The 15,293-nt window shown below is 39.6% G+C and overlaps 1 protein-coding gene across 1 annotated transcript in view; it reads left to right on the top strand.

The window, feature by feature from the left end:
• SLCO5A1 (solute carrier organic anion transporter family member 5A1) overlaps positions 1-15,293 on the top strand; it is an 83,869-nt gene that overhangs the window by 20,576 nt on the left and 48,000 nt on the right. Inside the window, exon 2 of the mRNA XM_069853176.1 lies at positions 12,027-12,159. Coding sequence (XP_069709277.1) covers positions 12,027-12,159 — 133 coding nt within the window. The remainder of the gene's footprint in view (positions 1-12,026; positions 12,160-15,293) is intronic.

Here is a 15,293-nt window from a genome sequence, read left to right as displayed (position 1 = left end):
CAGCTGAATAATTAAATTACCTAATCGGTGAAAATAACTAAAGCTGATTTTGGATTTTTCAGGTTTTGTAGATCAACCGTGTGTGGTGTTTTGAAATATCTTGGAAGGAACTCTGTAATATAAATAATTTTCTCTTGGGAATGCTAACACTGCAAACTAGTAAGACGTGGATTTTATTAACATATTAACACATCTTACTGTGACTGGGAATGAGCTGCAAATGGAGACCTATATCACAGTGACAATTTATATCTTAAAAGGAAGACAAATGTAATTTTAATATTACCATTAAGGAGAACACTTTTTAAGAGTAATTACTTTTTCAGTGCTACACTTAGTGTTCAAACTATGCCACTTCGTAGCACTGATAAAAATGTTCTGGTGGTTTTGCTTTGACAAATTATGATTCAATTAAGTCTTAATTTTGTGGATATATTGATTTAACATTTTTTAATGTAGAAAAAATGATTTAGTTTTTACAAGGTTGAAATATTTAAGTTACACTAAACTGTCTAAGCAATCATATGTATTTATACAGTTTGTTACTAACAATTGGTGTCTGTAGTGGTTTTCTGTCCAAAGCAAAAATATGAGTGAATTTCCTTACTTTTGGTTTCTTACAAAACTGTATTCCCCTCTTTCCTCCATGACTCTCTGAGACCTCAGTTTTTTTTTCCTCTGAATTTTTTGTGTGTATCTGACAATTCACACCCCTTGATCTACTGGGTTTAGCAGGGCCTTTTCAGAGATCAACAGCAGCACCTCTACGCTTCTATGTCCTACTTCATAGGACTGTGTCAAGAGTGCCAGGGTAATTTGGTAACAATTTGTTTCTCCGTAAGGCACCCATCAGCTCCTTTACTATGGAGAAAGAAGGAGGCTGGGATATCTACGTAAGACTAAAGATGACCCTTTCCCTTACTGAGGGTTATTTCTTCTTTAATTCAAGGTATTAAATCCTAGGAGTCTTTTAGTTGAGTGATTCCAAGTCAGAATGTGTAGAAGCTAACAGTGGTCCTGCTATTTGGTGTCACCGCAGGGATATGAAGAAGTTTCTTCTGCTTTACTTATACTAAGTTTTCAGTGTGTGCTTCATGATCAGGCTTGTCATGGCCTGGCTTCTCTGCAAGACCTGTTATTTAGATAATATTGATCTAACAGATGTTAGACTTTGCTATCTGGACATGTCTGTCAAAGATATGGCTAAGCACCATTTCCTACTAGGTGGTTTTACTTCTGCCCTAATTCTATTAGAAGTTGCAATTAGAACGATAAAGAACATTTTGCTCTTGCATCAAAAACAAAAGCTTTTTTATTGTGAGCCGTGGTGGGGGAGACAGGAGAAGCCTGTCATTTTCATCATCCTTCTGGTTTTGATAAGGAGACTGTGCTTGAATGGTGAAGAAATTAATTTTGGTGCTGCAGCAAAATACTCTGCTGTCTCTACGCCGAACATGGGAGTTGAATGAACTTTTGTCTACCTTCTGATCCCTGTATGGAGACATAGAGAAGGAGAGATGCTTACCCAGAACCCAAAGCTCGATTTTTTCCCAGAAACAAACATTCCAGCACAATTCCAACTTTGTGGAAATGACCAAACAATGTTTGTTCTTATGAGAATAAAGAGCAAATTTTGAAACTTCGGAGGTTTTCATAAAATGATGTTGTTGTCCTATAGCCAAAACAAATAACCTCTGCTATTTATAACTGCTACACATGGATGAAGATGTTTTCAGACTCTTTGACATGTAGTAATATTTTCAGTATGGTATCAAATATGGTTATATAGCACTACATTTCACTTTGTATATTTTTACTTAGGTTTTTTTTTATTGAGGCTATTGCAGCTTTCAGCCTTTTTGAATGTAGAAAGATAACTTCTTTAGCAACACAATGAATGTTAATAAAACTATCAGGGTCATCTGCAAATGACTGAAATAATGTGCTTTTGCTTACAGGCAGATTTTGAGTCAGATAGGAGTAATGAACTGTAATTCCTGTTGTTTCAGTTGAAAGCTGAAAATGTAAGTGCAATTTACAAAGAAAACAAGTAGAAATGCTATTTGGTTTGCCCTTTTTAGCATTATATTACTGAGAGGTAGTCAAGGGAAAAAAACAATCACCAGCATTTTCAATAATTAACCTGTGCCTCCTAGGCAGAAACCAAATTTTGAAAGGAAATTAATTCTGAGAGAACATGATTGAAATAATTGCCCCCTATATTTCTTTGTATTATTATCTTGCTGGTGGGACAAAGGAAAAGTGAATATATATAGAAAATCTTTGACTATCAGCACCTAACCTCCCCTTTAAATTGATATTTGATATATCTCAGTTTCTTCCTCACAGTTTCTTTCCTAGGCACAAAACATCTGGGTCTGGATAATGAAGAAGTATGCAAAATGTGTGTCAGACTTGTCTCTGAAAATCATATATTTATGTGTGCTGTTACCCGGTTTGTGCACAATAACCAGTAAAGCCCAGATCCATAGACATTAGGCATTTAATGTACATAGGTTGTGCTGAGGGACTGGTACTTAATTCTTGGTTCTTCCCATGGAATGTGGATGGCAGACTCTAAAATCTGGTCCTATGCCTGAAAAATTTCACCAGGCTCTTCCCCTGCTTTTCCTCCAAGAAAAATATTCTCCCAGCAAAAGAAAAAAGAGGACCCAAACAATATATTCCTGCCTACTTATGCTGTTATACTGCCTAAACATGAAATATAACTAGGACAGATGATACAAGTATTCTGAAATACACTTCTTGGCTGGTTTTTCTCTGCTGGTCTTGTATCTATTGACTTGGGCTTTCCTACTGCCATTTAAAAGTCACAGGATTTAAAAATACTTCAGTCTCTTTCTTTCATTTCATTATTTGTGATCTACATGGTAAAGTCTGCTTGCATGCCAAATTTCAGCTTTCACTGCCAGATATTTTTCAGTTATGATAACCTAAAGAAAAGGGGATGAGATGCAAATGAACAGCCCAGCCTCACTCCAATTTAGTTAGAAGTAATACTAAAGAAATGAAAATCATTTTTAAGAAGCTGAAATCAACAGAGTCCTCAAGCATGTGCCTGAGGGTAGTCCCCAATGAAAATTAGATGTGTTTCAACTGCCAAACCATTAACAAAAAAAAAAAAGCCAAGCAATTAAAAGGCAGAGATGAGATATTCCCATTTGACATGACTTAACGGAAAGAATGACTATGAGTCAAGAGGCTATTCCAGTATTTCTTAAAGACAGCTTCAGTGTCCTCTTCTTAGGAACATCACTGAGTAACAGGACAGAAGTGAAAAATCCCTCCTGCCTTCTGAGAGTAGTCCCACTAACTTACAGGATTCTATTAGTATTAGTGATGAATTTGCTACTGTGGATTTAGCTTTCAGCATTTGAATGAATGGGAGATAAGACAATGAAATTATCTTTCAGATCATCTTTAAGAAACACTCTTTTGAAAAGTGAGGGTTTGTTAAGTTGGGATATGTTAAGGTGTCATATTTATAGTGCAGTGTACTGTCAAAGACTTGGAAAAACATTAAGGCAAGATGTGGAGCTTTTTTTTCAGAACTGATATCCAGAAAATAACAGTCAGGAGCAAAATTTTGCCATTCTGTGCATGTTTGGATATTCTCACTTCATTCAGCACAAGTAGCATGTGCATCTGTCCGAGAGCTAGATTTCAGTAGCAGCACGTTTACAAATGGTTTAAGAAAGACAGTTTTCTTTGCTTTTGTATTCATGCATTTAAGAAGTTGTTGACACTTGTGTTTTTAAAAACATTTCTTGAGGGAAACAATGACTCCTAGTCTGTGGAAAGAATGTCAGAGCATCTCTGTTTCAGTTTATGTTCTGATCATACAAGTATAGACAAGCTTATCTTTGGCCATATAAACAATTCGCATCAGTGAGGACTTCCCATATGCTTAAAGTCTGAGGTAGCTGTATGTGCTTTTGGAATAGGGTCACCAGAACATCCTTGCTTTTGAATTAATTTAAGAACTGATAAAGCTGATAAAGCCTGATGCATGGTGTCTAAATTCAGTTAACCACACTGATATGGAAACTACACTCAGAAATTGCAGCTGTTTTCGCTAATATCTTACAACAGATATGTCTTTTTCATATTTAATTACTAACCTCAAGCCATGTTTGCTAATATTATCACCAAATATTTAGGTGAATATAAGAGAGAAAAGACAATTGTTTCTAAAGAATGGGAGGGTTTCCAGTTGACCCTTGGGTTTCTACTTCCACAGTTCTCAGATTTTAGGAATTAAGAAATGACGACTCTATTTTAAGCACTGGAGTATCTTTCTTGGGGCATTTTTTTCTTAAGCCAAGTATCTGTAAGGCTGAAATAGCATGGTACAAGTCTAAACCTTTCTTCTTTGGTACTTGCAGTGTTTTCAGATTTTTGATTGGATGCACGCAGATGTTGACAAGTGTAACCTAAAGATAAGTGCCTAGTCCTATGAAATATTATTTTATGATGAGTTGCTTTGTAGTCACTCTGGCTCTGCAGCATAGCAAGTGACACTGTGTATGAGGGGTAAACTTTGGGACAGGAAGCCTATTTTAGCTTGTTTTGTTTGGGTTTATTTTCCTGTTTTTTTTTCTGTGATGTTAGAATTGGATCCTGTGAAAGTGACTGTAATGTTTTAGACTATGACCGCAAATGGAGAATACAAAGCATAAACCAGGTTAGCTATTTAAGCCAAGGAATGATATTTGTTTTGATACAAATGGTATCTTAGTAATTTATCTGTAAGAGAAAAGTGAAAATGTTATGCTTTTCATTTGGCATTGGCAAGTCACTGGTCATATTTGTATTTACTTTAACTTTCAGCATTTTTTAATGGACTGGTAAGCTGGACCATTCATTTTAGTTTGCATGGTAGGCATGTAAAATTATACTTTAGTTATGCTTCTTTAAAAATTTGTCTCCTAGATCTGTGGAATCTGCTTGTGCAAACAGTGACAAATATATTGTATATAAAGATCAAGGGAGCATACTGGAGGAGTTTTGTTGCTCTCTTTATTGTTTTGAATGGAGCACTGGATCTGAGAGACTTTAAAAGTAATGATAACATTAATTCATTTTGAAAGGAAATGATTTAAAGATTTGATCTGTACATTGTTATGTGAACTGCAATAATGCTCAAAGCATTGTTTTTTCCTGAGCAAATAACCACATTAAAGAAAAATTCCCAAACCATGTATAGATAGTCTTGGCTGTGTGTTCATGAAGAAAAGAAGGAAATGAACTGATTTCCTGGCTTAGAAGCTTTTAAGAAAGATGCCTGGCCTGTGCTCACAACTCCCTCTGTTTTGTGTCCTTGGGCTCAAAAGAGCGGTTAAACCTTACGGGTTTTTTTTGAGTAGCTTCTCTGTGGGTGAATTGGGGCAGGATGAGTTAAATATGCCTTTATGAATCGGAACAACGTTTCTTTGACAGCTGCTTTATCCTAGTTCCTTGCTACCCCATCATGGTGCTGGGACATGAGAGGAATAGGGGAGGGCTGAGACTTGTTTGCCATTGAAACCCCTGCCTGTCTGTGGGGAAATTAAAACTTGCTCTATACCCTAGTGAAATATTCTGCTACTTATTCTCCAGTGACAGCATAGCTCAGCTTTCCAGGGGAATGAGCTGCAGTAGGTTTAGAAAGGATGCTGTGGTACCATAGCGTGGTGGTGCTTCTTTTGCTTGCAAAATCCGAGATGGTAATGCCTGTGACTATCTTTTTTTCTGTAGCTCCCTGAATTTCCTGGCACATGGAGATACAGTCACAACTGTATAAAGTTTATCTTGCCATTTCTGATGAAGCTCACTCCTCAGTTTATAGGCAGGTAACCTATAAACACAAAACTTTCCTTGTAAATTCACGAGTGTTTTCTTTTTTTGTTGGTTTTATTCTTGCTTGTGCTGTTCTTTCAGGATGAGTGGTGTTCAGCAGGTATGGCACTGAAATGTTGCTTTGGTGAAGTAAATTGTATACCTCGACTTTCTTCTCTACTGCATGACTATGGGAGATTATTTTTATCTTTTGTATCTCTGTTTCCCAATCAGTTCCCTCATGCTAGATCTACCAAAATTACCATACTATTCTGACAGGGAAAAAACATGCATATATATGTATATGTAGATAATCTCCAGAGCGCACGCTGTAGCTTTTGCAAGATTTTGCAAATTCTAAACTTTAATTAAAAAATAGAATAAAGGTCAAGTTCTGCTTGTCTTACACATGTATGAAATGAACAGTTGTACTACGGTGACATGCTGCCAAGATTTGAACAATAGGGTCTTTCAGAAATGTTCCTTCTCACCCAGTGATAAACTCTGTGTGGTGACATGTGTGTGCACATGAGAGGAGATGAGAAGCACTCAGCATTATATGCCTTTGTATTTACTTTTTAAACCAAAGTGGCCTTTTTAGAACCCAGAAGCCAGACAGTCTGTTGTAGCCCACTAATGTTGTATATCTTCTGTTCATCTAGGCACAATATGATACTTGCAACTTTAATTGGTACTAGCATTACTAATATAAAAATCCTATTTGGAGGGTTAACAATGTATGCCTTTGAGAATGCTGTAGGGACCTATGTTTTATATTCCCATATGCAAAATGTATTGAAGTCATCATTTGATGTGATTAGGGGAGGAAAAGGACATTAAAAGTACTTTTATGACCTCTGTCTCAGTATATTTTTGTAGTGTGAGTAGATTAAAAAAAAAATCTTTGGCAAAAAATTATTTCATGCATGTTATTTGAACACACAGATTTTCAGACCTGCAGAAGATTCAGTCCATCTTATTGTAGTCATAGAGACTTTGCTAGAATAGGCTCTATGTAAAGCTTTCTTCTGTTGAAGAAGAATCTCCTATGAATAGAAGCAATAGATAATATCATAATTTTGTCAAATGTTGTCAAAATGGCAGCATTCATTGAAGCGTGTCCCAGGATGAACTTTTCAGTGGAGAAGAATGACATTGCTTGATCTTATTTTGCTTTGGTAGGTAAATTCCTGTGTGATTCAATTACTGTTGCTTTGATTTCCCCTCTCTCTCCCATACGTCTTCGCTGTGATGGATGTTTGTGGCTAAGCCTGGCTAGCCATAGCCAGTTACAGTTTCAAAACTAGACAGCCTTGCTAGTATGGTGTTGTGCCTGAGATGATATACCATGCTGAGGGTATACTCACTGAGGCAGAGAAGATCCTCAGGTACAGAACTTCGAAGGAATTAAATAACCATGGCTGAATATCATGGGGGAAAATGGGCACTTAACCAGCCGTGTCTGAACCAGGATATTTTTACTCATCTACGGTTTATGTCAGAGGTAGAACTGCAATCTAAAAGCCCAAGTTTGGGAGGGCTAGGAAAGACCAGCCCTTATCACTGAAGAGAAGCTGCACCCAGAGGAAGAGTTATGCTTGTTCATGCAAACTCCTCCCCACAACACTGAGTTCTTCAGAGAAAAGGGAAACTTGAGAGAATCTGCAAGGTCTTTGAAATTATCCTGTTAAATACTGTGTAATTTTTTGTAGACTAACCTGTGCTTTGGTTTGAAAGCTTAAGATCCTTCATTGTGGCAGCAGCAAGCTGTTACAGGCTTCTGGGGAAAATCTTTTGCAAGGCCCAGTCTGAGCTTGTTGTGTTGAATGTCACAAGTAGTTCTCAGATGGCTCTAATTTTTCTAGGTGTGGGTGACTTGCAGATGCTGTTTGCTGGAGACCCACGTTTCCAGAGAAGCATACTCCATGACTTGCTAGCATTGAGTATGCATGGCTAATGCAGTAATTCTGAGAGGTGCATTTTTTCATTTCAATGAAAACCAGTCAGAAGAGAATCAAGTGAATGCTCTGGCCCGTATGTCTATATTAACCAGTTTCCTCATTTTATCTTTTGAAAATGATTTGCTGTTTAGAGTTGAGATATAACTTATAGAATGTATGTTATCTCTGTTTTATCACGGGAAAGGAGATATTATTGCTATTTAATAGTGTATGTTTTTATGACTTAAGAAATTTGAAGGCAGTTTGCAGATCTAAACACCAGTCAACGTTATGACTAGGAGGTTAAAAGACAAACTCTGAATGTCCTTAAGGGCAATTAAAGAAAAAATCGTCTGGATACCCTGTGGCCAGCTTCTGCATCACAGTACTCCAGCATGTCCCCTGATAAAAATGTTTCTTGCTTCTGTTGTTGAAACTTCTTGGCAGTTGAATCAATACAACTCCCAAGATCAGGATCTCAGATCATGGCCCAAAGAGGGGGGACCAAGCAGATCTAGACAAAATGCCAGGTAGGGGGCTGAAAGGAAGGTGCTCCTATATCATCTGTGTGTTTCAGAACCCTTTTCATCCAGAAGCTGGAGACCTTCTAGTGACCTGAGTGGAAAAAAATTATGAAACAGTTCTCCATAGAATTTTTTATTTGTGCAGTGAGTTCAGTTTTGATGATACCCTGATCGAATCTGGTTCCAGTTTAATTTCCTTTCCATATAATCCAGTAATCTTGGTGGCTTGTTTGGGACTGAGAAACCTCTTTATTCCTGGACATTGGGGTGCAAATGTTTGAGGACTGTGACAGAACTTAAAGGATCCAGGACCCTGGGGCAGTCTGCCAGAGTGACTCTTGGAGATGGCTCTCATTTTGCTTCCACACCAAAGCTTGTGGCAGATCTTTTCAATTACCTAATTATGAAATATTAGAATCTTTTACTTGCCATGCATTCTATCTTTAGTCCCATCTAGAAGTCCAAAACTGTTTATTGCACTTTGTGTCCAGTTTCTGATTCTGTCCATTATTAGGTGCTGGGGAAGATGCTGCGAAGTATCTTATAATGACACTCATGGAACTCATGTGCTCACACATTTCCTCCTGCCCTGACCAGGCCCATGGAGCCTCTCTTTTCTGAAAGATCCAGGAAATTATATGTTGTCTGTAAGTTATATTTTAAAAAAAAAGATCTTGAAGCCTGAAAAGCATACAGTAATTTTAAAATACTTTTGAAATGGTGAACAGCAGTCCTTCCTCTAATGGAGCACAGTGTGCACTGTAATTTTTATCTTTATTGTACAGTGTCTCTGTTTACAAAGAAAACCCTCTGAAGTTACCAGGTGTACAAAATACACTGTCTGGGTAGTGCTTCTAAACCTAAGCAGTTACTGCATGTTGCCTGTTTCAGTGGTGGAAATGAAGCTGAATAAATGCAGCATAAGTGTTTTTTCTGAATACCGAAATGAACGGATTAGGTCAGTTTTTTGCTTCCTTTGTGTTTCCTCTGTAAACCTTTTAGACATCTGAGTTTTCTGTAGTCTTTTAAATCAAATTTACAAGCAAATTTTTGTAGAACAATATTTGTTGTAGTGGATGGAGGTGGTTTTGTTTGTCTGGTTTTTTTCCGTCCTCATCGTGTGGATTTTGCAAATAACAGTTACCGTGGGGTTTATCTAACCACTTGCTGCTAAGAAGCAGTTTTACAATGTGTGATGAAGCATTTTAAGCATACAGATAATTGTTTACAATCAATGCAGAAGGGAACGTGGCTGGAATAAATTTAAATAGTCAACATGGTTCTGGAAACCGCTATGCAAAAAAGGCTTTGGCACAATATAATTATTTGAAATTGCAGTTTCATTAAACCTGCAAATGTGTTTAAGGAAGAGTAGCCTAAGAGTGATAAGTCTGTTATATCAATTTGTAGCCTGCAAGCATTCTTCACTTTAGGCAGTTTAGCTTTTGTGGCAGCTTCTGTGATTTTTTTCCTGCAATATAGCTCTCAGATAGCAGCCTCTTTTTAGTCATGAGACTTTTTTTTCTTTTTTCTCTTGTTTCAGTACATAAGATGAAGATGCAAAAGTCATTTTGGTCTAATCAAGTGACTTCTTTTTACTTATTTTGTCCATGAGATGTAATTTACTATTACCAAAAAGGATAGAGTCTGCATAATGCTGTGGAGAGTAACTGGTCCACAGAACCTGTGGGGAGATAATAGATTTTGTGGTGAAGATAGACTAGAGCTCAGTTGGTATCATCAGCAAACTTGCTAATGATGCATTCAAATCCTGCATCCAGATTGTAGATAAATATATTGAACAGAACAGGCCCTGGGACTGAACCCCCAGGAACACTGTTAGTGACTGGTCACCAGTCAGATGTAGCCCCATTCACTACAACCCCTTGAGCTCTGTCCTTCAGCCAGTTCTTCACCTAGCACACCATGACCCACTCATCCTACATTTGGACAACTTGTCCGGAAGGATGCTGTGAGAGGCAGTATCAAAAGCCTTAATGAGATCCAGAAAAACTACACCCACTACCATCCCTTCATCCATTAGGTGGGTGACCTTACCATAGAAGGGTATCAAATTAGCTAAAAGAGGACTTCACTTTTGTGAACCCATGTTAATTGTGCCTTTCATTAGTACCCAGTAAGTCTTGTCCATAATTTTTCTAGGAACCGAGGTTAGCCTTCTAGGAACTGAGGTCTGTAGTTCCCTGGGTCTTCCCTCACACCATTTCTGTTGATTGGAATAACACTGGCTAGCTTCCACTCAGCAGGGACTTCCCTTGACTCCCAAGACCTTTAGTAGAAGATCAAGAGGGGTCCTGCTATAGTATCTACTAGCTTCTTCATGAATCCCATCATGAAGTCCCACAAAAAACTTGTGAACATTCAGCAGATATAGCTGGTCCCTTACAAGAGAACAATCTTTGGAAGATAGCTATGGTCTTGATGTTGTGGTTAAAACCACATGGATCTTGTAAAAGGTGTTTGAATTTAAGGTTGTGATAACTGATCTTGGCTTACTTCAAAAGCTGATTTGGGATGTGCAGAAGTAGAAAGAGAAAGGAATTGAATTGGCAAGACTTAAGGGCAAAGCAAATTACCACCTTTAAATTATCTGCCTTTCAAAACCTGAACGTGAGAACAGGATCTGTAAATCTCAGCACTCAGTTCTACTCAGCAAGCAGACCAGATGTTTTTGTCTGCTCTTACTTGTGTCTCACAGCTATGCCTCTACTGGGAGATGCAGAAAGGTGTCCTGGGTCCCAGGTCCAGTTGTGTCTTGGCCCCATGCTGAGACATAGTCTTTCCTTGGCTCTGTCTCTCCCTTGCTTCTGGCAGCACTGGCACACAAGACAAAGGGGAGCAGAGGAACACGTGCTCTGATGTGGGTGGCTAAAGGACCAGGACTGGAGACTGCACTCTGAAAAGTATTTTGGAGAAGACAGAGCAGATAAGAGCCTTCTATTGGTGTTTCCCTACTCTGTTATTCCAAATTATAAGGATTTTGCTGTCATCCTATGCCCAGGCCATGATGATGACGTAAGATGTGTGTCTGTCATTTACTTGCTTTTTAGATTAGGAAATCTGTTTTAAAATTGCATGGATTTTGAATTTAAAAGATCAAGTGTTCTGAATAAGGCAGGAGGCTTGCTTGAAATATGGTATATATGGTCTACTGGTTTCAGTACGTGAAACAGGGACAAGTCCATGGCTATACGGATAAAAACATAATTCTATTAATCTCTGAGATACGAGTACTTGGTTTCCAAACTTTAATCATCCTTTAAAACCCAGTATTTGTCTGATGATAACTAAGTTGGAATGTAATAATTTGGTGTCTGACATAATTTTTATCCTTTGATTTTCTGTTTGCTTACCATTAATTATATTTTTTTCCATTTATGTATTACGTTTCGTTTTGATTCAAAGGAAATGTTATCTAATGTGAAATATATTGTCAAAGTCAAGTATGCTTTCCTTCCAAAGAACCAAAGTAGTATATACTTCCATCCATAGTTTGACTGAAAACCTACAGAAAGCCCTAATTTTCTTATCAGTATGTTACCTATACAGAAGTTTTTTCTTTTGAAGGCTGCAAAAAGGGCTCTGAAGTTTTGAGGGTACAAAACTTCTCTAAGAAACATTTTTTACTTTTGGATTTTACCTGTAAATAACTAATGAAGCATTCATTTTATTGATGTATGACTCTGATCTTTTATTTCCTCAGCCATCATGTACGTAATGGGAGCACTTGGTCCTGCAGCTGGATACTTGCTAGGAGGACTTCTTATTGGTTTCTATGTTGATCCTAGAACAACTGTGTATATTGACCAGAGTGATCCCCGATTCATTGGAAACTGGTAAGGATCAAGCATCTTCCAAAACTACTCTCTAAATTGCCAGCAGGGAATTGAGACAGATTGGGAAATTGTATCCTTTGAGGTCTTGTTTATGGTTGTCAAAGGAGGCCAAGAAAGACCAGATTTCTGTTGATTACTACATACTAGCCTCTGACAGAGAAAAACACCTGCCACAGAAATGCATAGGCACATTGCACAGAAAACCTCCTGCTTTTGGCTGCTCCAGGACTGTCTCTGACCACTGTGGGCATTGACTGACAGCATGCAGCACAGAGATCACAGGACATGTTGCAGGAGGCCGTTCCCCATAGTCAAGCTCTTCCTGGTGGAATGTGGATTAATCCCTTCTTTGGTTTTCCAAAGCAGGAACCACAAAATGCGAGCTTTGCTGCCCAGATGAGAAATGGTAGACTTTGTTTACCTGATCTTGGAGAAGGAGGTAGGATGTGGTCAGAACACAATCTTTCTGGTCTTGGTTCTCAGGGTGATGGCTCGTGTTTAGGCAGCAGGTGATGTAAACCATCACATTATCCTCAAGTAAATAGTAGGCTCTCAGCAGCACTGAAACAGCCATAATTGTTATCTGGTATCTTTCAGCAGGCTTTGATATGTGGCCTTCTTGAAAATGAGTCTTTGATGAAGCGGGTCTTGAGGAGTCTCTAACTGGCTTTTCTCAGATAATTCATAGATCTGCCTTGAAGTTTTTGTGCAAGCCCAGAAAAGATTTAAGTTCATCATCCAGGAGGAGACTTCTACTTTCTAGGTGTAGGGTGCAGTGTCAGTTCTTGCACACTGGATTTGTGTTTGTCACTGTGCCATCGCAGCCAGATTGTATCTGTTTCTATTTATCCTACAGTGATCTCTCCTGATTGTTTGATATGAAAAATTCTCTTTGGAGTATTCTTAAGCCTTTGAAGATTTATTGCTACTTTATATGCTACTTTTGCCCTCTCACTAACTCAGCAGGCTGCTGGAGCTGGTATGTCCAAACACCTGCAAACTGCAAGGTTGGGGTTACAAGAGATGGGGAATGGCAGCAAGTTCCTGCCAGATGAAGGAAACCTTCTCCCTCAACCAGACAGCAAAGCCCCAGATCCCCCTGGTGAACAAGTACCATGTGCTGCAGGTGGAATCCAGTCCTGTGGATGAGGATGATGGCTCCCCCAGCCTAGATGGCTCCCCCTTTCCCTAGGCCGCACCATCCTCAGAAAAAGATAAAAACATCCTCCATTAAGAAGAAGAGGAGGGTGATTGTTGTAGGGGACTCCCTCCTAAAAGGAACGGAGGGACTCATTTACAGACTGGACCCGCTCCACAGGGTCCTGCTTACCTGCTTAAACAGGTCTGCTGCTTACTGGGGGCATCGGTGAAGGAGGTAGCTAGAAAACTTCCTTCCCTGGTCCATGAGACAGACTACTATCCTCTGATAGTAGTCCAAACTGGTAATGATGATTTAGTAAACAGAAAGACCAAAGCCATCAAGAAAGACTTCAGGGCCATTGGGAAAATGATGGAGGGCTCTGGGGCTCAGATAGTATTCTGCTCCATCCCAAGGCTAAATAGAGAGGAGCAGGAAGTCAGGAAGAAGAATTCGATTAATGCCTGGCTCTGAGCCTGGTGTGAGGAGAGGGGCTTCAGCTTCTTTGATCATGGGGTGGCTCACGCACCCCCAGGCTTTGTTACTAAGGATGGGACACGTGTGTCTCCTAAGGGAGCTAAAGCCCTTGCTAAAAACCTAGCTAAGCTCATAAATCAAGCTTTAAACTAGATGTGAAGGGGGAAGGGTTTGAGCCCAGGCTAGACAGGAGCGAGCCTGGACGTGGGGCACTGGTGATTCAGAGTGAGTGTGCTGGTGAGGACCACCAGTACATCACCACACAGAAAGTGGAGGTGAACACACCTGGGGGTGGTAAGGGAGATATGGGCACTCTGGTGCTAGCTACTCCAGTTACCAGGCAATTGGGAACAAACTCTGTTCCCTCTAAGAGGGCTGAAGGCTCGGCAGCTCAGCTGAAGTGCATTTACACCAATGCACGCAGCATGGGGAATAAGAAGGAAGTGCTGGAAGCTGTCGTAGAGCAAGGAGCCTATGATGTTGTTGAGGCAGGGTAGCCCTCTTTGTAAGGGAGGACTTGGACACCATTGAGATTGGTTGTGGCGTTGAGAAGATTGAGTGCCTGTGGGTTAAAATCAGAGGAGCCCACCAGAAGGTAGATTTTGTGATGGGAGTCTGTTACAGACCACCCAGCCAAGGAGAAGCAGCTGATGAGCTCTTCTATAAACAGCGGGGGTAAATCTCTAGATCAATGCCTCTTGTTCTTGTGGGAGACTTCAATCTTCCTGATATCTGCTGGAAGTACAATAGAGCAGAAAGGAAGCAGTCTAGGAGGCTCCTGGAGTGCGTGGAAGACAACTTCCTTGCACAGCTGGTGAATGAACCAACAAGGGAGGGTGCCCTCCTGGACCTGCTGTTTGTGAACAGAGAAGGCCTTGTGAGGGATGTGGCAGTAGGTGGACGCCTAGGACAAAGTGATCATGAGATGATAGGGTTTTCTGTTCTAGGTGAAGTGAAGAGGGTGGTTAGCAGGACAGTAGCATTAAATTTCCAGAGGGCAGACTTTGAACTTTTCAGAAGGCTGGTTGGCAAAGTCTCATGGGGGACAGTACTTAAGGGCAAGGGAGCCCATGAGGGCTGAGAGCTCTTCAAAAAGGAAATCCTAGCAGCTCAGGAGAAAGCCATCCCCATGTTCCGGAAAAAAAGCCGGCAGGGGAGAAAACCAGCTTGGTTGAATAGAGAGATCTTGAGTGATATCAAGAAGAAGAGAAATGTTTACGGGCTCTGGAAGAGGGAACCGGCCTCTTGGGTGGATTACAGTAGGGAAGTGAGATTGTCTAGAGAAAAAATCAGAACGGCTAAGGCTCAACTAGAAATCAAATTGGCGAAGTCTGTGAAAGATAACAAAAAATCCTTCTATAAATATATAAATAATAAAAGGAGGACTAGGGAGACCATACAGTCCCTATTGGACGCAGAAGGAACAACAGTGACAGGGGATGAGGAAAAGGCTGAGGTACTTAATGCCTTCTTTGCCTCAGTCTTTAATTGTAAAGAAAGTTGTTCCGTCTGTGTATAA

This window comes from Phaenicophaeus curvirostris, chromosome 3 (assembly GCF_032191515.1).
Source record: "Phaenicophaeus curvirostris isolate KB17595 chromosome 3, BPBGC_Pcur_1.0, whole genome shotgun sequence".
NCBI lineage: Eukaryota > Metazoa > Chordata > Aves > Cuculiformes > Cuculidae > Phaenicophaeus > Phaenicophaeus curvirostris.
This window is presented reverse-complemented; position numbering and strand designations above follow the sequence as displayed.